Here is a 21,494-nt window from a genome sequence, read left to right as displayed (position 1 = left end):
TAACTCCTGGCCTTTATCCAGCCGAGTACAGACCAGAATAAGTAAACATTGTGTGAGTGAACACACACTGTACACCGCTGTGTTCTCTTTGGTCTTTTTCTAGGCCTGACCAGAGCCAATGGCAGGTCACAAAGGAGCAGGGGGGTCTCAAATGTGACAGTTCACAGGACCCCCACCCCCCACCCCATCCCCCCTCTGCTCTCTCACACACACTCACTAATAAGCTCACATGACTCCCTGCCACAGTGACATGATTCTGTGACCAGCAAACGGTCAAAATGAAGGTTCAGTATCTCATTAGCACCATATTGAGAGAGCCAGAGGGAGGGACGGCCAGGGAAAGAGAAGGAGGGGGATTCTTCCAGCTGTTTTTCTAATAGCAAACTGGAGAGAAAGTGAGAGGGTGATAGTCCAACAGGGGCAACCAGAGTGTAAAGAAGCCAGGGATGGGGTTAAAGTAAGGGAACAGAAGAGAAAGAGGAAGAAGTGTTGAGCCTGGAATGACTGTGAACTGCTGACAGAGGAGGAGAGCGTGAAAGGTAAGTTTCTTCCTCCCTCTTTTTTTCCCTTTTGCCCTGAGGCCAATTAGTGACAGGGTTATCACCAAGCAAATGCAAAGGCTCTGGTACTGTTTTTTTTTTTTTTTTTTTTCTTGCTTGCATTGTCTCGTTGACTCACACCCACTTTCAGATCAACAAAGTGTGTGTGTAACTTTAAGTGCCAGGGGAAAATTGGGTCAGTGAGAGAGGAGAGAGGGAGAGAAGCATGTGTTAGAGGAGGAGAGGCGCTCTGGGAGAGGGGGAGACGGACTCAGAAATGGGAGAGAAATCCTCAGCAGCCCTTGAACTACAGTAACAAGTGATCACTTGAGTAATCACGGGTGATTCAGAGAGAAATGTAAGTGCTGGTTTCTCCCAGGCATGACTGTTCTGCTGCCACTTTTGCTTTTATCTTCTTTTTTGGCTTGTGGATGGACTTTTTTCTTTTCTTTTTTTTTAAGCATTAATTGTTAATATGAATGTATCTGAGTGACACAATAAGAGGGTGAGCTGTAAAGTCCTGTTGCTCCTTCCTCTTCCTTTGCTTATGTATTAACAGAAACAGAAGTCAATAGTGACTTTTACAAGTTGAGCTTTCAGTGACTGTTGTCTATGTTTCCACTCGCAGTAGCTCACAGCAACTAAGAACATTCTAAAACTCAGAGAAAAACATGATAATCCATAACTGTGAGAACCGGCTAGCTGAGAGAGAGAGAGAGAGAGAGAGAGAAAGAGAAAGAGGAGCCTGACTCTCTGTCATGCTCTGTCTTGTGATGAGGTGTGGTTAGTCACTTTCATATTACTCAGCCAGCAATGTGCCAGCGTTCTCCACCAGACTGAAATAGGCCTGAATGTGACTGTGCCCTTTGCATGTTTGTGCATGCATGTCCCTCCTTTTGTTCAGTTTGCCGTCTCCCAACAATACAGAACACTTAATTTTACACGCAGAGGAAAAATGTGCTCTGCAAGGCCAGGTTATTTCTCTTACATCTAACACTTCCATCTGTTTGCCAGACCAGAAATAGACCCCTGCTGTGCTTTTGCGGTCATGATCTCTGAATCGGATGGCAGTGTGGGAGACGGTTGCTTCTAATAGGCCTTGTATTAGTCGGAGCAAAGGGAAAGATGACCTTTCCCTGCTGTTTATTTTGGGAAGGCAACAGGAAGAATGCCGGAGCAGCTGTTCTATTCCTGCTGGCAGATCCCACCCCTGTGAATTCCAGTCTGCCACTGGAACGACACTCCCCTTACTCATGCAGGGGCTTGGATGTATCTAAGCAGCACTGTACAGTGTAAATAACACTACGTCAAGATCCTCCAAGTTGTTATGGCAATAAGCTCAGCCAAACACACACTGCTAGGTTTCGACTGACAGTTATTTGCTGTCAGATATACCTGTCACGCAGCTCTGTTTCTGAGGAAGCCTGTCTGTAGTATGTGTGCACTGCACAGCCAATAGGCGCACTTATTGACAGCTCTACATATCTAACTGACAGCTCTATGTATCTGGTATATAATAAAGTAAATCAATTAAAACATGCAGGTCTTTAGTTCTTATGTTAATGCATCTGTGTGTATTCACCAGTTTGCTATCCCACCCATAGCACTATCATGCTAGTATATGATCGGAGGCCTAACCTGTCAACACTGAAATGCAAAAAGAGCACTTACACAAATCCCTATTTCTGATTCACATCAGTGTAAAACTGGTGAAACATTATTCACATTAAAACATTAATATTCATAGTTTAAAGGCATTTCTATGAGTTTTAGGTGCAGTATTCTAATATTTAACACCACTATTTCCATTTAACTGTAAACTGCATGTGTTTCAAATATCAGTTATCTGTATCTGTGATGACTTATAAACTGTGTCTGTAACAGCCTTGCAAAACCAGTGTAGATGTCCAGACTTGTGGTATGATAATCAGTGTCACCTGTCTGCCAATACAAACTGTCTTTCGGTTCTCGCAGTGCATCTTAACCAGTCTAGCAGCTCTTTCATGCAACACTAACTGCTACTTTTCTCTTTCTTAGACAGACACTTCTCCAAAAATGGCAAGCCTTCCCAAAGAGCCGCCTGAGGATGCCAAGAGGCAGAGCTTCTGGATGGTGAGGATTATATACTTCTGATGAAATCTAAGAAAATTAGCACCCCAGGAATAGCTAGTTAATCCACAACAGTGTTAATGTGATGCGTGGGCCTGTTATTCTTAATTATCAACACCATCTTTTCTTTCTCTGTCGTTCATCCAACAGCCAGGGAATTATGTGCGTACAGTGCACAGAACAGATCAGTCCCACCAGGCCTGCAATGACATTGTGGCCTGTTTCCTCGAAAGGGCCAAAGTAGAAAAACAGTACGCCCAGCAGCTGAGCCAGTGGAGCAGCAAGTGGAAGACCATAGTGGACTCCAGTAAGTATCAGAGTGTCTGTGCTTCCTGGACCCTCCTCAACTTTTTTTCTTTCCTTCAGCTCAATTATTAATGATTAAAGAAATAAATGGCCTCACAGTATGAAACCTTTAAAACTTCACTATGTAAGATTTGGAAGTGCTGACAGAAAGTTATAGTTGGAGTCTCTGTTGTGCTGGGAGCTGGCATCCACTATTTCTGAGGTAATGGTAGCTTGTGTTGCACATGTTAACTGTATTTAAACAAGTGGAAGCAGCTACTGTGATGTCACCCATTGGTTTTTGGACCGTCATTTTGAAGCAAGGGGTTTGTATTTTAGCCATTGCTATGTTGTTGTTTTTTGTTTGTTTGTTTGTTTTGTGCCAGAAGTGACCACATTTGGACAAATGCTAAAGGCTAGCTCACTGACACAGTACAATGGTAAACATTATTTGTATAACAAAATGATATGACTGTATTGTTCGTGTAATTTATTAACCGCAGCAACTGAAATGTATGGAAGCCGAGAATGGCCGTGGATTTGCATATTATTTTGTGGTTGTTATCTTGTGATAACAAATTAATTAATTTGTTATCTCGGGATAACGAAATACAGTTGCGGAAAAAATTATTAGACCACCCTTGTTTTTTTCAATTTCTTGTTCATTTTAATGCCTGGTACAACTAAAGGTGCATTTGTTTGGACAAATATAATGACAACAACAAAAATAACTCATAAGAGTTTAATTTCACAGCTGATATCTATCCATTTTCCATGGCTTTCTTGATAATAACCAAAATCACTTAAGTTCTTACATCAATAGCTATGGCATTGTACTGCCAAAAACAGTGTTTTTCTCTCTGTTTTAGTTACATGATACACACAGGAGTTCATACTTGATTGCAAAACCATTGTTTTTGATGACTTTTGATGGTCTAATAATTTTTTCCGCCACCGTACATTAATTCGTTATCTCGAAACAACACATTTCATTTTCTCATAGTTACTTTAACTTGCTGTAAGCTGTTGAATGTGTGTTCTGCTCTGTACAGCACATGTCAGCAGCAGCTCTTGAATGCTACGATGCAGAGGATGTGGGACCTGCTCGCATCTAAGTTCTGTGTATGGTTCTGTATTATGAAATAACAAAATAAATTACTTCGTTATCACGAGAAAACGATCTTTGTCTCGTGATAACGAATTAATTAATTTGTTATCACGAGATAACGACCATAAAATGATATTTCAATCCACAGCCATTCTCAGCTTCTGTAGAAATGCAAGTCAAAAGGAGTTTTTTTATTCATTTAACACAGGGGTTTCCAACCTTTTTTGTCTTGTGACCCCATTTTAACATCACCAATTTCTGGTGACCCCAGACATTCAAAACGAGACTTTTTTTTTTTGGCTAAAATTCATTTGTTTTTGATTATGTAATAGTTTGCTATACTATATTGCAAATAAACGTTAATTTTAGACAACATTTAGTCTATATAATATATATTATTATGGACGGAGGCAGAAAAGCCAGGTGTAGATTACTGCACAGAGGGAGAATTTTATTTTCCTTGGTCAGGATATGTACAGTCAGTCCAGCTTGGATTTACAAGGCTGATAATTAATACTGAACAAACAATAACTCAAACTATGAATTATGAAAGAGCTGCAGCATCTGAAACTGACCACAATGAACATTTGAAAGATAAACTGTACCACAGTGCTTCAGTTTCAGCTTTACTTTTTGTCTGTTATGTATTGGGATTGTCTCTCTCAACTCAACATATATTTTTTATAAGTAAGTTGTGTTTTTGTTGGTTGTTTTCTATCAATTACTAGAAATGTCTTTTTTTTTTTTTTTAATGGGGGGGGGGAGATAAATAAATAAATAAATAAATAAATAAATAAATAAATAAATAAATGGAATTTCAGACGACCCCATTTGAATTCCAGGCGACCCCATGTGGGGTCCCGACCCCAAGGTTGAAAAACACTGATTTAACAGAAGCTCAGATAGTCTAAAGGCTCATTTATCCTCACTTTATCTACGTAAATAGGTACGTCCGTTTCTAACGTTGTCATGTGTCACTGCCTTCATACTTCCATGTGCCTAGTGCATCAAATGGGCGTCTCTCAATCAATCTACCAGATGGTGCCACTCTTAATTAACACACTGGCCAATTATCATGAAGAAGAGTATAGTTTTTTGAGAAGAAGAACGTCAATAATAACAAACATGGTGACAACAGAGGAGGTATTACTAATGTGGATACTGATGTTGATATTGAGAAGGGTAATTATAAATATGTTGATAGTTTTTTCACTAACTCATACAGTCACTCCTTGAAAAGTTCTGCTATTTATGGAAATTATTCTCTTCAAATCTCGACACTGCCTCCACGGTTCCCGGTGGTACTGTTCTTTATTCTCTGTCAGGGTACGCATCCGCAAACTCAGAATTACATATTAAATGTATGCAGAGGATGGACAGAACACTTCGTCCATATCTGTCTGCATTTAATGTAGAGCAGGGTTATTCGAATCCGGTCCTCGAGGGCCGGTATCCTGCATGTTTTAGATGTTTCACTCTCCCAGCACACCTGGTTCAGTTAATGATCAGCTCATCATCAAGCTCTGCAGAAGCCTGATAGTGATGTAGTGGCTTCCAGGTGTGATGGAAGAGGGAGATATCTACAACATGCAGGATACCGGCCCTCAAGAACCGGATATGAATACCCCTGATGTGGAGCATAAATGAAACCTAACATGTCTTAAATGTTTGTCACTCACACCTGTCAATCAAAACCAAACATGGCTGACATTACTGCTATTTGATTGTGCCCAGTGGGACCTTGTCGTGGAAAAAATAATTGTTATACAGTCAGTGGAACAAGTAATTTTATGATTCCATTTTAATTCTGCCATTATTTACACAAATTATGTTTGTCGATGGAAACATAATTTTGCAAATCAAGAAAGTTGTGTAATGAAAGTCTAAAACTTATAAATACATAGACTCCAGATGCAAAATTGATGGGGGTGATGTCATCCTAACTGTCTCCCTGTGATGTGTTCAGAGGTACTGAGGATGTCTCTGCAACCTCAGCATAAACAAACTGGGCTGATTTTTGGTCTTTTAATCTTTTCACCTCCTTCTCGGAGTTTGAGGTAAAATGTGCAGAGGTTAGTGGCCGTTTTGGTGTTGGTTGTCTATATCACATGTGATAAGAGATGCAGTCCATTCAGCTGTTTAATATGAAAATATTCATAGGTCCCATGGGTCCAACTGGAAGCTGCAGAACTTCAGCTCTTATTGGCTTCAGCATCTAGTGGCTGTTAGTAGTATTATGCTTTAAAATACTTCTTCATTGGTTTCACTAATCACTTTTCCATTGACCCTCAAATTGCATGAATATAACTTGCGCATAAAAGGTTGCTTAATGTAAAAACAACAATTTCGCCAAAACTCTTGTTTTTTGATGAAAAGTTTTTGTGCTGACAAGAGGTGGTTTTTCAGGCGTAGCGCAATTGGTATATCATGCAAAACTGCAACAGAAAGACCTTTTTCAGCAACTAGAGTCACGTGAATTTAAAAAAAAAAAACAAAAAAAACCAAATATTGATGGATGTTACACTAGAAAAAAATGCCCCTCTAAAAACAAGTTTTAAAAAAATAATACAAGATATTTTTGCTTGAATTAAGCAAAAATATCAGCCATTGTAAGAAATGAAAATTATCTTGGTAAGATTTCTAGAAATAAGATTTTCAAGATCTATTGTCTAAAAATAAGTTCTTGTATCTCACTGAAAAGTTACTCTTCAGGTGATTATGTCTTATTTTAAGTGTGATGAGATATTTTGACTAGAAATGACAACAATACACTTGGTAAGATTTTGATTTTTTCCAGTGAACAACAAGCAAAGAAGAAGAGTTTTAAAAGAAACAGTGCGGTATGTGTGGACACACCAAGGAACCAAATCATTTTTTAATTTAGTATGGGATAGACGGGTAATATATAATAATAATGAATATATCTGTAAATCAGCATGATATATACGTTCATCGCCATGTTTGTGGAATGACTTCATCTCGTGATAATTAATAAACAAATCAGCGCATTTGTGATTTAATGGAAAAACCGACATTACGCACTTCTGTTTTTTTGACATTTAGTAAATATCTGTAAAGTTTTGCACAGACGTCCAATGGTAAAGCCACGACTGTCAGCTGCAGCCTTTGCCCTCTTGTTGTTGTCAAACTATTGTCACTGTAGAGGAGCAGAAGAGTGAAGAACTCACGAGTTTCCATAAGGATTTTAACACCAAGAAAATGTGTATTCATTGTATTTAGGCTGTTTAAATGGACTTGACTGAAGACAACACATGACCATCTCCCAGCACAGAACAGAATCCAACACAAACCTCATGTAAGAACGAGAGCATGTGAGAACTTTTTCCACTGAACCTTTAATAAACAATGATTTATGAATCCTGTTTGATGATATTCAGTCTCTCATCTTACAATTTTCAGCTTCTAAATAAATAAAAACCAATAAGCTTTTAAAACTTCTAATAAGCCTTTCACAGGCATCATCTGCAGGTCTTTTTTCACATCCCCTTTCATCAAGTCCAGATTAACTCTTGTTTCTTATTTAATGAGTGCATCTGTTCTTGTCTGAAAATTTCCAGTGAACAAATGGAGGTCATTATTTCTTTATTGGTTCCATGACTCACCTCTGTGCTCTGTGTTATTTCATTCCTCAGTTCTTCTTTTTTCTTCTTCCCCAGGGCCACTTTATGGCTCTCTGATGAAGGCGTGGCAGTGTTTCTTCACCTCCACCGAGCGTCTGTCTGCCCTCCACTCCTCCATCTCCCAGTCGCTTATTGAGGAGGAAGGGGAGCGAGTGAGGACCTGGCAGAAGGAAACCTTTCCCAAGAAGTTATTCTGTGGGTTCAAGGAGAGCTACGACAACAACCTAAGCTTTTCACGTGCACAGAAACCCTGGTCCAAAAAGTTAACAAAGGTGCAGAACACAGATATTTCGTTTTTTCCCTGTTTCTCTTTATGCATGTTTTTCTTGCAATAACATTTGTAACGAAACTCAAGGTTGTTTTGCTACAATTTTATTTAAACTTTTCTTCGAGTTTGAATGCATCTCAGTCTACAAAAGAGGAAAAATCTGCAAACATCACACTGAACATAGAGTGATAGTAGCCTTTATGTGTAATGTGCTTCATGAACATTATTTGCATTTTAATCTGAAGGTCTTGTAACATAAATGAAACTTGAAGTTGAAAGAATGTTGAAACACAGACAGTTATTAATTATTTTACACAAAAGTGCTAATAATGATAAGATTACATTAGAGTTATGAGACTATCTTCAAAACTATATGTTAAGTTTATCAAATGAATGACGTAAAATGTAGATTCACTAAATATTAAATGCACCTGTACACAAAAGTAGGATGTGTGCATATAGAGAATTTCCAAATGTGAAATACATGCACATATGAAGTGAAATATATCTGTACATGTGTGCAAAGACTACTTACATTACACATTTGAACACTTTTATATATCAGTGTATGTCTAGTCTGACTTTTTAAACTTTGCAATATGTTTTTAAATGGAAATTTTGGGGGATTCTTTCTGATCTTAACATTTAACCTCAAACAGCCAAAAGGAAATTATGTGTATGGATGCAAATACAGATTAATTAATTTATTAATTCATAGAGGGAAATTGGTGGAATTCTGGATGATTTTTCCCAAAACGTGCACACTAGACTGTTAATAATAATAATAATAATAATAATAATAATAATAGTACATTTTATTTATCAGCGCCTTTCAGGACACCCAAGGACACTGTACAACAAGATAAAACAGACAATGCATAAAATACAAAAAAGTAAACAAATAGATAAAAGAGTAATTACAATATATAGAAATGAAGATGTAAAATGGAGAGTAACAGACAAATACACACAAATGCTGATAAACTCATGACCTCCATGGGTTTGTATGTAATAAAAATGAGCATGTACAAAACACTGACATTTGTAGAAAACCTAAACTGTTTGTGTCTGAACTTGTACTGAACAGCTGGAGAAGGCCCGAGCCACCTTCCACAAAGCCTGTCAAAAGGAACAAGCAGCCATCGACAAAGAGAGGCAGGCAAACGAAAACACCGAGATGAGTCCGGAGAAGAAACAGAAATTCACAGATGCTAAAGAGAAGCTAACAGAGGAAAAAGAAAAGGTACAGCGCAGCACTTCACTCAGACACATTCAATAAGAGATCTATTCATGATGGATCTACTTCCACTAACATGCCACACATGTTGCATTCCTCAAAGGTTTTGTTAGCCTGATGCATGTGGTGATATTTATTTATCTGACTGTAAACATGAGCCTCAGCCTTAAATTTTTGTTCCAAATGTTTCCCTTGTATGGAGATGTGTTATTGTTACACCGCTCAGTGTTTATGGATCCCAACATGGGAAGAGTGCAGTGGGAGATTTATGCATGTTAATGCCTCCTGCATTAAAGAAACACAGTTACTTCCTGAGGGAGTGTGGGCAACTTTCTCTAAATAAAACTCTTCTTTTGAGCTTTCTGCAGACTAGAGCTCGCTATGAGAAAGTGCTGGAAGATGTCACATCCTACACGCCACGTTACATGGAGGAAATGGAAGCCATTTTTGACCAGTCGCAGGAAGAGGAGAGGAAAAGGATCAGCTTTTTAAAACAGGTCTTCCTCTCCATCCACAGACATCTTGACATCACCAACAATGAGAGGTAAACAGCCTTTAGATGATTTTGTCTTTACTTTAATTTATTTGACCAGAGCAACACATTTGGAAATTGTTACATCAAGATGCTATTTGTACAGTTATATTTATACAGATGTTGTGTAAGATTTGTTCCCAAGTACAAACATATGTGAAAGGGTGTGAAAATCTTTTCCCCAACCGAAGTGGTTTTGGTGCCTAATCCAAAATAATTTAGATGTAAGTTAAAGCTGCAAACAGTGATGATGGCGACCTGTGAAATGTCAACAACAGGGAAAGTGTTGTATACTGAAAACTGAATGATGGACTTCCTGTTGCCTGTGTTGCATTTTTCCACATAATATCAAATGCAGGGGCTTTTTTGAGCCACAATGAGCTGGGGTAATTTCTCTAACAGGATGATTGGAAATGGCAAAACCTACCAAAAATGGTGGATGACCTGATAGGTTTAACCCTTTATAGTTCACTCATAGAAATACTCTGAAATTCTAACTTTAGTGTGTTATTGGAGGACCTAATAAGACTTTATTACTTTTGGGAAATTTTTCAAAAATGTTTTGTTGTTATGTAGAAAATCAAGGTCAATGAAGTTACCATATTTGGTTCCTTGCCCCTAAGTGGCAAAAATAAGATCCAAGAAGTATATATAAAAATTACAAGAAAAACATGTAATGTAAAAGGATTGTGTGTTTTAGAACATTATAAGAACATTTTTTGAACATTAGACCAACATCAGTGCTGATCCAGACCCCTGTCCACATCCACATGATCCCTTTGAACATTATTCCTTACATTAGTACCATTACTTCATGGTACCTACAAAGCAGGCACACTCACTGTTCATGCAGAGGTGGACCTTCCAGACCCTGTAGACCACATTTGGTCTACTTTGTGCCCGCCGTGGCCAGCTTCATGCCCCGGGTGAAAATGGCATGTAGCCGCAGAATCATGCCAATGCCTCCGTATGCGCCCACTTTCTCTCTGGGGGTTGCCATCATCAAAACGTCACATCTTGGTTGCGGAACAAGAGGTGTTCCTTTTACAAAGCCTACTGGAATCCTGATCCCACCTTTATCACTGCTCTGTTACTACTTCCAGAGGTGTTAAAAAGCTGCAATAAAGGTGGGACTAAACGATCCCACCATTTCATTTACACAGACGTCGTTCTGAAATAAAGGCGAAACATTCCCGCAACAGAAGTGCCTTGTAAAAGGGGCTACTGTCTTGTAATGTGTGCAGAAATTACCAAAAATAGTAACTTGCCTGATAAAGGGTTAAATGTGTCTCCAAGAGGCTTTTTTGGGGATCTGGACCTGACGCACATGCACCAAATGTTGTACTTCTCGGTTTGTCTTTTACTGGAAATATTCTGCAGGAGTACGGATGATTATTTCCATCACACAGTGGCAGGATTGCTTCTGTGCTTCCCTCCTCTATACTGTATGTGCATTATTGGTCTGAAAGTGTCCTTTCCCAAGTGAAAGAACAACCTCCCAGCTGCAACTACATCCTGAAAATCACAAGTTTTGACAAAGACACACTTTTTTATAAGCTGTTTTCTTTTATATGGATTTAGTTTTTATCACGAATACTCCCTCATATGCACACCAAAACAACTTCTCTCTCAACACATTAATTTTTGCTCAGTGTTGCTCAAAAACTAGCCAAAGCAGTATTTCAGAACAGAGAAAGACAGAACTATCTACAACACTGGAACAGATACAAGCTTTTGGTTTTTTTAGGAAGAAGAAGAAAAATCCTACAATTTCAGTTGGGCTTCACTGTGGTTAGTGCTTGAGACTTACTGATAGAGATAAACAAAATATTTAAATAAGTGTTTTTTATTTATAAATGTAATATTAAGTTTTATATTTATGTTTATACTGTTGGTGTTAAATCCTGAATAGCTGTATGTGATTATTTTGATTTAGCTGCTAAGACACATATATGCATATGTGACTTTTAGTTGTAGGTAATCAGCAGACCTTTGTTTCTGGTCGGGCTTTTAAGAAACCACATCATAATAATGACAATACCCACAGAGGCTAATGGTATGACAAATACACACTCTAGAAATACAAGGAAAGAATAGACTGGCATTTGTTTTTCCACTGTATTGTACTTGTGACTGTGTCTAAAAATGTAAATTTAAAACAGCCTAAATATTTTACATGAAAAGTCAACTTGCTAAATATTTGAGATTTAAGATTTGCTTAGATTTACTCACTGTTTGAAAAAATGTGTTTGGATTTTAGATTTGTTGAAACTCCAGGAAATGTTTCTTAGATTTAATTATATTATTTCAGTACTTTTAAAGAAATTTTAGTCTATTGTGTATCATTTTGTTGTGAAGTGTAGCTACTGTTTTAGCAAATTATCATTAAAGATTTTTAACCTAATTATCAAATAGTATTTAAAAAAGAGAAAAAGACAACAAACTGGTGGAAATTAAACATAAGTCAAACAACAGACTATAAAATGAGTAAAATAAATCAGTTTTCTTCCTCTTTTATTATTAAAGACTAAAAGGAATTAAATTATTACCTCCGCCAAGGAGGTTATGTTTTTGCCAGGGTTTGTTTGTTTGTTTGTCTGTCTGTTTGTCTGTCCGTTAGTGTGCAACATAACTCAAAAAGTTATGGACAGATTTTGATGAAATTTTCAGGGTTTGTTGGAAATGGGATAAGGAAGAAATGATTAAATTTTGGTGGTGATCGGGGGTGGGGGGGCCCACGGGGGGGGTACAGACCAGAAAATTTCATCAAAATCTGTCCATAACTTTTTGACTTATGTTGCACACTAACGGACAGACAAACAGACAGACAGACAAACAAACCCTGGCAAAAACATAACCTCCTTGGCGTGGGGGGGCCCACGGGGGGGGGGCCACTGATCAGCCTTGGCGGAGGTCTGCGCTCTCCGAGTGCTTCTAGTTACCACAATTTTTTCTACACAAATTGCTTATCTATCTATCTATCTATCTATCTATCTATCTATCTATCTATCTATCTATCTATCTATCTATCTATCTATCTATCTATCTATCTATCTATCTATCTATCTATCTATCTATCTATCTATCGATAGATCAGTCGACTTATTAAATGTTATAGTATTAAAAACTAAAGTAAAATAAAATAAAAACTATGATGATGTGATGTTTGAGTCTTACAGGAGCAAAGATGTTCACATTTAGAATCCATTTCATAACAGAGGTGTATCAAAATAATCTTTAGAAATTATTCTCTTTTTCCCTGAATTCTATATTGTTATAATTTTGTTCATTTCTGATCCAGTGTTTTTCAATAGCATCCAACAGTAGCGTTATAGGTTCCTTTTGCCGTTCATGTTTCCTGATCAGAAAGTTGCACAAATAGTGAGACAGTGTGTGATGACAGTGTATAAATTGCTGGTTTCTGTGTTCATTTCTGTGTGTGTGTGTGTGTGTGTGTGTGTGTGTGTGTGTGTGTGTGTGTGTGCACGTGTGCATGTGTGTGTCAGTGTGAAGGCAGTGTACAGCGAGCTCCACAACACTCTGATGTCCATCAGTGACCAGGACGACCTCAAATGGTGGAAGAACAGCCATGGACCCGGGATGCCCACCGACTGGCCAAAGATCGAGGTACATTCAAAGCACACCCACTGCTAAGGACGAGTACAAGCACAAATGTAACTGTACTTAATGATGTACCAGTCGTGATGATCCTTTGTGAAAGGACAGTTCTTATGTTGGAAACATGATGAGCTGAAGGTGGCAGTATACTAAAATTAATATATTATGTAATATAGTGTTTTGTTTTGTTTTTTAAAATGGGTTTGGTTTTGTTTTCACTTCAGTAAGTTTTTAAAAGCTAATATTTTCTAGTGTTTCCCCAGATAGAATCAGTTTTATACCAGAGGAACTAAATAATAATAATAATAATAAGAAGAAGATGAATGAATGAATGAATGAATGAATGGTTAACTTACTTTGAGATACCCATTTGGGAAATTCAGTCTCTGCAATTTAGCCATCCTAATGCCACACCTATCATTAGCATTAACATTAGCATTAGCACATATCAGGAGCAGTGAGCTGTCATTGAAGGCGTTCAGGGACCAACTCCAACACTGACAAGAGAATTCACCTATATGAACCTCTTATATAAACAATTAGAACAGTTAGAAGCGAAGCATCATAAAGCAAAGGTGGTAAAGAAACGAGAAAGCACAAAGAGAGAATAAACCTCTGCCAAGACAGCTAAAATACATGTAGTTTGTCCTCTGGAAGACAACGGTCCAAAGACACATCAGTTAAGATTTGGAAGGAGTCTGCTTACAAAACTGTGACATATCACCTACTGTGACTTTAACCTTTGACCTTTCATGATCAAGCTTTGAGTGGTATTACATCTTGACTCTATACATGTATGTGATGAATTAAATCCAATCAGATGAATTTAGACAGAGATGTAATTTGGGTGATTCTATGAAACTGGTCCCTAAAAACAATACATGGGGACTAAAAATTCAAACCAGATCTAGACTAATGTTATGAAGCAAGTTTGGAAGCACTTTGGGTCTATTTTAAAAATAAATATTTACTGAGATAAAAGAAAAACTATTTTTCAGATAAAACACATTTTTATTTTATTTTACATTATATTTAATATAAAATCTGCATGTAACACGGTCAAAAGGACACGAAAATTCCGCACTACTATTTTTTAGAATATCTCTTTATTCTCTCCCACATACATTTTTTGAATTGAACTTATTATGCAAGGCAGAGTGTTTCATAAAAATGACCGCTGTTGCAAAATCACTGGTGATTTATTTGTGTTTAAATGGGCAGGTTCTGCATGTAACACAAGTGGACACGACTGGTTACACACAAAACCTGAAATGAGACTCAGATTCATAAAAAAAAAAAACCTGCATGTCTGGATTAGAAAAACCACTAGGATCATCAAATTCAACACAGTGTCTTTATTTATAGCAGTATATAAGACCATTTACAGCCATGTTTTCAAGATCAAACGTACTGACACCTAGGTAGTTTTTCACATCCCAGTTTTGGTCCTATTTTTGGCCCCAATATTTGATTAAAAATTTGCTAATTTTGGGATGGCTCAGAGCAAGAGTATAATTTTTTTGCATTTATCTGAGGTCATCATTAGGTACATCCTGGGGGTAAATATGTCTAAATTTCTCTTTTATTATTGGGTCTAAAAAGGTGGCAAAGCGCTAGATATCAAAATGTACCCAGTTTCATAGAAGCACCCATTTTAAACAAATAGAAATTTTCAGATTTCTCCTGACCTTGACCTTTGATTTAGAACAACCAAAATTCAAATGTCTGTATTAGGAGCTTACACAAATAATTTGTACAATTTGTCCAAAATTATGGATGCTATACTATTAATAGACAAACACTGGTAAAGGCGAGAATAAACTAAAGATGATACTTTTTTTGTCTCTTGGCTGTGTTTTGGATCGATCAAACCAAAGAGCTGATTCTTTGAAACTTGTATCCCTTTTATCAGGAGTGGGTTCCACCAGTGAAAAAGCTCAAGAGAAAGAAGAGAGACCAGAAAGGGAAAGAAAGCCGACCGTAAGTTATCCTGAGTGGTGCCTTATGTACGAATAAACAGTATGAGATCACAGTCATGATGTTTACTGTTTCTGTGTTAGTGTGATGATCGGAGGCGTGAAGGTGCGAGCTCTGTACGACTACACGGGAGAGGAGGGAGATGAGCTGTCCTTTAAAGCAGGTGATGCATAATGACGTGGCGTGACGAACTCGGGTATAAATGTGTCATTTACGAGTGCTCTGCTAAATATTGAAACATGTAATGATGCACAAGTAAACATCTGAGGAGGAAGAGGTGCACCCTACTTCAGTTTGATTACTGTGATGGAAAAGTGATTAAAAATTGCCTAAATTTAAACCACATGCACTCGTACATATACAGTCGCAGAAAAAAATTATTTGACCACCCCTTGTTTTCTTCAATTTCTTGTTCATTTTAATGCCTGGTACAACTAAATGTACAGTTGTTTGGACAAATATAATGATAACAACAAAAATAGCTCGTAGTAGTTTAATTTCAGAGCTGATATCCAGCCATTTTCCATGTTTTCTTGATAATAACCAAAATCACTTAAGTTCTTACGTCAATATCTATGGCACTGTACTGACAAAAACAGTGCTTTTTAGGCATTCCATGTTTTCTTTTCTGTCTGTTTTAGTCACATGATACACACAGGAGTTAGTACTTGGTTGCATAACCATTGTTTTTCATGACTTTTGATGGTCTAATAATTTTTTCCACGACTGTATGCTGCTTATTCATTAACAGGAACCACAAACTACCTATTTCTAGAGCATGATCCTAGTGTTACTAAACCTGATGTAAAATCATACACATTAGAAATAGACCGAGGTACAACCATTGCTGTGTCGATGCATGCGTCATTATGTCATGATGTAGGACACTATGCTGAGCTAGTAGGGAATCTTCCAAAACAGTGAGGCAAATTTTCAACTAGACTCCATCATTTAACCCTAAACAAATACATTCTTGCCTGAAAAATCGTAATATAAAGTTTTACCAAAGACATCATCATGATAGTTTATATTACGTCACTAAGATAACGGAGTCAGGCTGAGAGTGTCAGTGGAAAATCAGCTTGAGATCCTTAAATTATGCTTTATTTCCAAATCAAGAGGTTAAAACCGACTATTAGAGTCATATTACCTTTCAGCATTATGGAAATCACATGTTGTCAGAGAAAACAAGACTTCCATGCCTAGTCTTCTTTCTTTCTTTCTTTCTTTCTTTCTTTCTTTCTTTCTTTCTTTCTTTCTTTCTTTCTTTCTTTCTTTCTTTCTTTTATTTGTTTTGAGCAGACAAAAAAAAAACAAAAAAACTTTTGTGTACAAGGACCTAATAGCAGAGCAAATTAATTAATAAATACAGGTGATCGAGACAATATAGCAATTGCCATGTACACTTAAAATAAATTCCATGTGTTGCTTGAAAAGAAGAAGAAAACTTATTAAATCCCACCCCCACCTCTCATTTATACAACATAACACATTACTTTTGCTTCCTTAATGATAAAATTACATCTGTTTAGAGTCCTAATAATGTAAATAATACATAGAATAATGCAAATTGGCGATGCTCATAGAAAACCTCCCCTGTGACTCAGATTTTAGGCTATCAGGAGGGTTAAACGTTATCAATTTCTGGTACAATTCCATCCTCTGTTTGCTTGAATCTGTAGTTTGTCACAGAAATAACATCTCCTAATATCACTAGTTGTGATATTTCAGCGTCACAGCGTCACTGTAGCCTCATGAAACAAAAAGGGGTGGTATTTTTTTTAATTATTAAATGATGTATTGACTTTATTCTCAATATTTTGATTTAATTTCCAGCATTTCTCGTTGTTCACAAAATGGCAAAAGAAGGCATAATTCAGAGTTTGCAGAAATTGGGGGGGGTTTGCCCATTAAGGTGGAAAATTGCAAATAGATAGATAGATAGATAGATAGATAGATAGATAGATAGATAGATAGATAGATAGATAGATAGATAGATAGATAGATAGATAGATAGATAGATAGATAGATAGATAGATAGATAGATAGATAGATAGATAGATAGATAGATAGATAGATAGATAGATAGATAGATAGATATTGATCCTTTGCAGGAAATTATTTGGTTACGATGGCAGTGAAAAAAAAACAAAAAACATTGACCCATCCCAACAGACAATCAACATTAGAGACACACAGTAAGAAGTAATAAAAAAAAGAATAAAAGATATGTGAAATTTATTGTATATACAGTAAAAGAAAGGTAAAAGAAAAAAAAAGTATTTTAATTTCCTTAACTTACCATAAAACACTGAAAAATAACCTAAAAACAGGAATGTAAAGTAAAGCCTGAGCACACAGGTCACTCTGAGGTGTATGAAAAATGCAAAGTATTTCCTGAAAACTGCCTTGAGATGCTTTTAAATGATCTTTAACATAAATATGATGCCTAAGGTTGAAGCTGTCTCCAGTTACAGGTACCTTGGAGTCCAACTGGACAACAAGTTGGACTGGTCCTGTCATATGGAGACTCTGCACAAGAAGGGGCAAAGTAGACTTTATTTCCTACGGAGATTAAAGTCTTTCAAGATCTCCAAGCCTCTTCTGTGCAGCTTCTACCAGACTGTGGTGGCTGGTGCCCTTTTTTTTGGTGTGGTGTGTTGGGGAGAGGGAGCTCGCATTTCTGACAGAAACAGACTGAACAAACTCATTAAGAAAGCAAGCTCCATCATTGGGACTGGACTGGAAACAGTTCAGCAAGTGGCTGGGGTGAGAATGCTCAGGAAACTGGACTCTATTTTGAAGAACGCATCTCACCCATTGCACCATCTTGAGGTGTTCAGAGAGAGCACCTTCAGCCACAGACTGATCCCCCCTCGGTCCAAGACTGAACGCAGTAGGAGGTCCTTCCTGCCTGCTGCTATTAGACTTTTTAATATCGCTGTGCGATAAATTATTATTGTATGCTGTGCATACTTAGGTGTGTTAGGTGTTTTAGGTTATTGTATTATATACATTACTTGTATTGTACATATATATATATATAGATAGATAGATAGATAGATAGATAGATAGATAGATAGATAGATAGATAGATAGATAGATAGATAGATAGATAGATAGATAGATAGATAGATAGATAGATAGATAGATAGATAGATAGATAGATAGATAGATCTTTTATTCTGTTTATTATTTATTTATTTGTTCCATTGATGGCTGTTTGTGGGATGTTCATGCAATGGGTCAGAGTGTTTTTCTTCTTGTACAGCTGCTGTTGTAACAAAGCAATTTCCTGCAAAGGATCAATAAAGTATCTATCTATCTATCTATCTATCTATCTATCTATCTATCTATCTATCTATCTATCTATCTATCTATCTATCTATCTATCTATCTATCTATCTATCTATCTATCTATCTATCTATCTATCTATCTATCTATCTATCTATCTATCTATCTATCTATCTATCTAACATGACTAAATTAACTCAAGTTTCCTTCATAAGTTCCTATTCTTATGACATGTAAGTGTTTATTATCACAGTAAGTAAAGTTCTTCTCTGTATTTAAGTGTCCTGAGTTTTGGTCTTTTCGGTCCCAGGTGAGGTGTTCCTGAAGGTGGAGGAGGAGGATGACCAGGGCTGGTGTCGAGGCGTCTTGAGCGGAGGGAAGGAGGGCTTCTATCCGGCCAATTATGTCGAAGCTGTGGAGTGAAATCACACTGTTAAAAATATCATGTTCTGATCTTATTTGTCACCGTGTTTATCACCTAATGTCTAAGATGTTGTTACACTGAGTTTATGTAAAATATAATGTGTTCCCAGCAGTTTTTCCAAAGGCCTTAATATCCTAATCTATTCGGTTTGAGTGCTTCTGCGGGTAGAATTAACTTATCGAAGACAAGAATGTACTGTTTGTGCAGGAGCTGTATGAGTTTACTGTATGTGTGAGTGTGTACGCTGTTTGCATGCATGTGTGCACGTAAAGACAAACTAAAAGAGAACAACAGAGTATATTTATTTACTGACAACTTTTCCAAGATATTATGAAGCTAATAATTAGAGACGTTTACCCTAGCACAGGTTTACAATCATGTGTGCAGTCCACAAGGTTAATGTTTACTTAATGAATAATGGAGAAGCTTAACTGATGGAGCAGATTTTCAAAATAAAAGTGTACTTGTTTTGCCTCTAATGCGTTGTAGCCGCTTTTTTTTTTAATGACATTTTCATGCAATAAGACAAACAACACGAAAGCAAATCAAACTATGTGCATATTGGGTATGTGGTATAATTTAATATTAACCCTTAAAGATTTAGATCTGTTTAGTGGTCACTTCCATTTTTCTCCACATTTAATCTTTTCTAGGTTATTTATCACCATTTATTTTAATATTCTCTGCATTTGTCAGTGAAACTCAGGTATTTTAATTTTTTTAAAAAATTACTGATGATGTAAACGTTCATATAAGCTCAGCATAAATACAAAGGTTATATCAAAACAAAGAAAAGTGCACAAAAATTGACTTTTTCATATAAATATATCATTAATTGAACATAAAAACAATCTGCAACCACTATCATTTGCTAAACTTCATGGGTTTTACTGGTGAATTATTTATTTATTTATTTTTTAATGAATTAGTTTAACATTTATAGTGAATTAATGTTATAGTCATATCTGATGAAGATGAAAAGCTGAGAAACTGCATTTCATCTCAATTATTTACATGCATTGAGAGGATTAAGGGATCAAAAGTTATTTTTTAAAAGTCAGTACATGTTTTTTCCAGCTTTTTAGGTCTTTAAGGGTTAAATTCAGTTACTGGATATATTTCACTTTAAAGAAAATACTCCTACAGTTACTTATTATGGCTGCTATTTTTCTTTGTTTTATTATTAATTATTAAAATGTGTCATTTTTAAAATTCTGACTAATAATGGAAGGTTGACATCATTGACATTAACATTAACAATTGCCTATCAGTTATTTTCTTTCTTCTTCTTCCTCTTTTTTTTTTTTTTTTTACCAAAAAAAACCTTCTCTATCTGATGTTTTTTTTTAGTCTGGTACTAATCTGACGTCTTTATAATCTAAATGGAAATCAACCCATAATAGTGATACTTTTGTGGCAGTTCCTAAATGACTTTTTCTTTATATTTAACCTTTCTTCAATTATTTATCACTATTTAATACAATTTTACCCTCTGTATTTTGTGTTTTTTCTGAGAACATCAGGTATTTTCTTAAATAAAATTTACTGATCATGCATATGTTCATAAAAGCTCAGATTCAATTTAAGGGTTATTGTATCAAAAACAGAGAAAACTGAGGAAATAGTGACTTTTCTCAACAAAATATATAAATGACCGAACATAAAACAAGTTTCTCTTTTCACTGTCATTGATCCAACTCCATGGGTTTTACTGGTGAATCAATGTTGTAGAAGGTGACGGTGTTTCCATGTTCACTACGAAGCCTCTGAACGTCCAAATGGGTCATATCTGATGACCATGAAAAGACGACAAACTGCATTTTACACCAGTTATTTATATGTATTGAAAGGATTAATGAATCAACAGATATTAATCATTTTACATCAGTAGATCAATTTGGTTTCCAGTGGCTGTTTGGGTCTTTATTGGTTAAATAAAATTCTTTCCCCCTTTAATTTGGCTGTGATTTAGTAGTGCTATTTTTTTTTTTCCCAACAACTGGTTATTTTACTGTCTTTAGTTATTTACACTGATATCCAAAAATTTGAATAGTTTTGTTTTCTGACAGAATTTTTTTTTAAATTTACACACTTTTTATTCCTATTTCTGTGCATCAGTAATCACCTTTTGACCAGGTACAATGATTACATACTGAGTCCCAGTTCCACTGTCAAGAATAAATCACATTATCACAATCATTTCATGAGAAGAGATACAAATATTTTATTCCAACTTTATGACCAACATTTTAAGTGCAGGCAACAGCCATATGGATTTTTCTTACAGTAAGCTGATGGGCGTGTACCTGTGCCTTTTATTTTATTGTTCACAGCAGAGATGACAGACAGTGGAATCATGGGACAGGGGTGTTCCTGTTGGCTCTAAATCTTATTTTACTTTGACAGCTAATATGCTTTTACCTTCAGTATTTAACTGCCCTATCTGCCAATTCAGTTTTTA

General features: G+C 36.4%; 1 protein-coding gene across 3 annotated transcripts; it reads left to right on the top strand.

Moving 5' to 3' along the window:
- The first annotated feature begins 379 nt into the window (after positions 1 to 379).
- LOC115410804 (protein kinase C and casein kinase substrate in neurons protein 2-like) lies at positions 380 to 19,527 on the top strand. Of its 3 annotated transcripts, none has more exons than XM_030122622.1 (10): positions 380 to 539; positions 2,577 to 2,651; positions 2,799 to 2,955; positions 7,719 to 7,954; positions 9,038 to 9,193; positions 9,556 to 9,731; positions 13,226 to 13,346; positions 15,250 to 15,317; positions 15,398 to 15,477; positions 18,920 to 19,527. In XM_030122622.1, exons 2-10 carry the CDS (start codon positions 2,595 to 2,597, stop codon positions 19,030 to 19,032), a joined length of 1,164 nt encoding a protein of 387 aa, XP_029978482.1. In that variant the 5' UTR covers positions 380 to 539; positions 2,577 to 2,594; the 3' UTR covers positions 19,033 to 19,527. The 3 variants fall into 3 exon arrangements, with proteins under 3 accessions (XP_029978482.1, XP_029978483.1, XP_029978481.1); XM_030122623.1 differs by lacking the exon at positions 380 to 539 and adding an exon at positions 734 to 897 and having other exon boundaries at positions 2,581 to 2,651; XM_030122621.1 differs by lacking the exon at positions 380 to 539 and adding an exon at positions 734 to 897.
- Positions 19,528 to 21,494: the final 1,967 nt, after the last annotated feature.

Source organism: Sphaeramia orbicularis, chromosome 19 (genome assembly GCF_902148855.1).
Source record: "Sphaeramia orbicularis chromosome 19, fSphaOr1.1, whole genome shotgun sequence".
Classification (NCBI taxonomy): domain Eukaryota; kingdom Metazoa; phylum Chordata; class Actinopteri; order Kurtiformes; family Apogonidae; genus Sphaeramia; species Sphaeramia orbicularis.
This window is presented reverse-complemented; position numbering and strand designations above follow the sequence as displayed.

Coding starts and splice junctions, on each gene's coding strand:
- LOC115410804 (XM_030122622.1), top strand. CDS start 2,595: ATGGCAAGCCTTCCCAAAGAGCCGCCTGAGGATGCCAAGAGGCAGAGC. Junction 2,956..7,718: donor GAAGACCATAGTGGACTCCA/GTAAGTATCAGA, acceptor CTTCTTCCCCAG/GGCCACTTTATGGCTCTCTG. Junction 9,194..9,555: donor TAACAGAGGAAAAAGAAAAG/GTACAGCGCAGC, acceptor AGCTTTCTGCAG/ACTAGAGCTCGCTATGAGAA.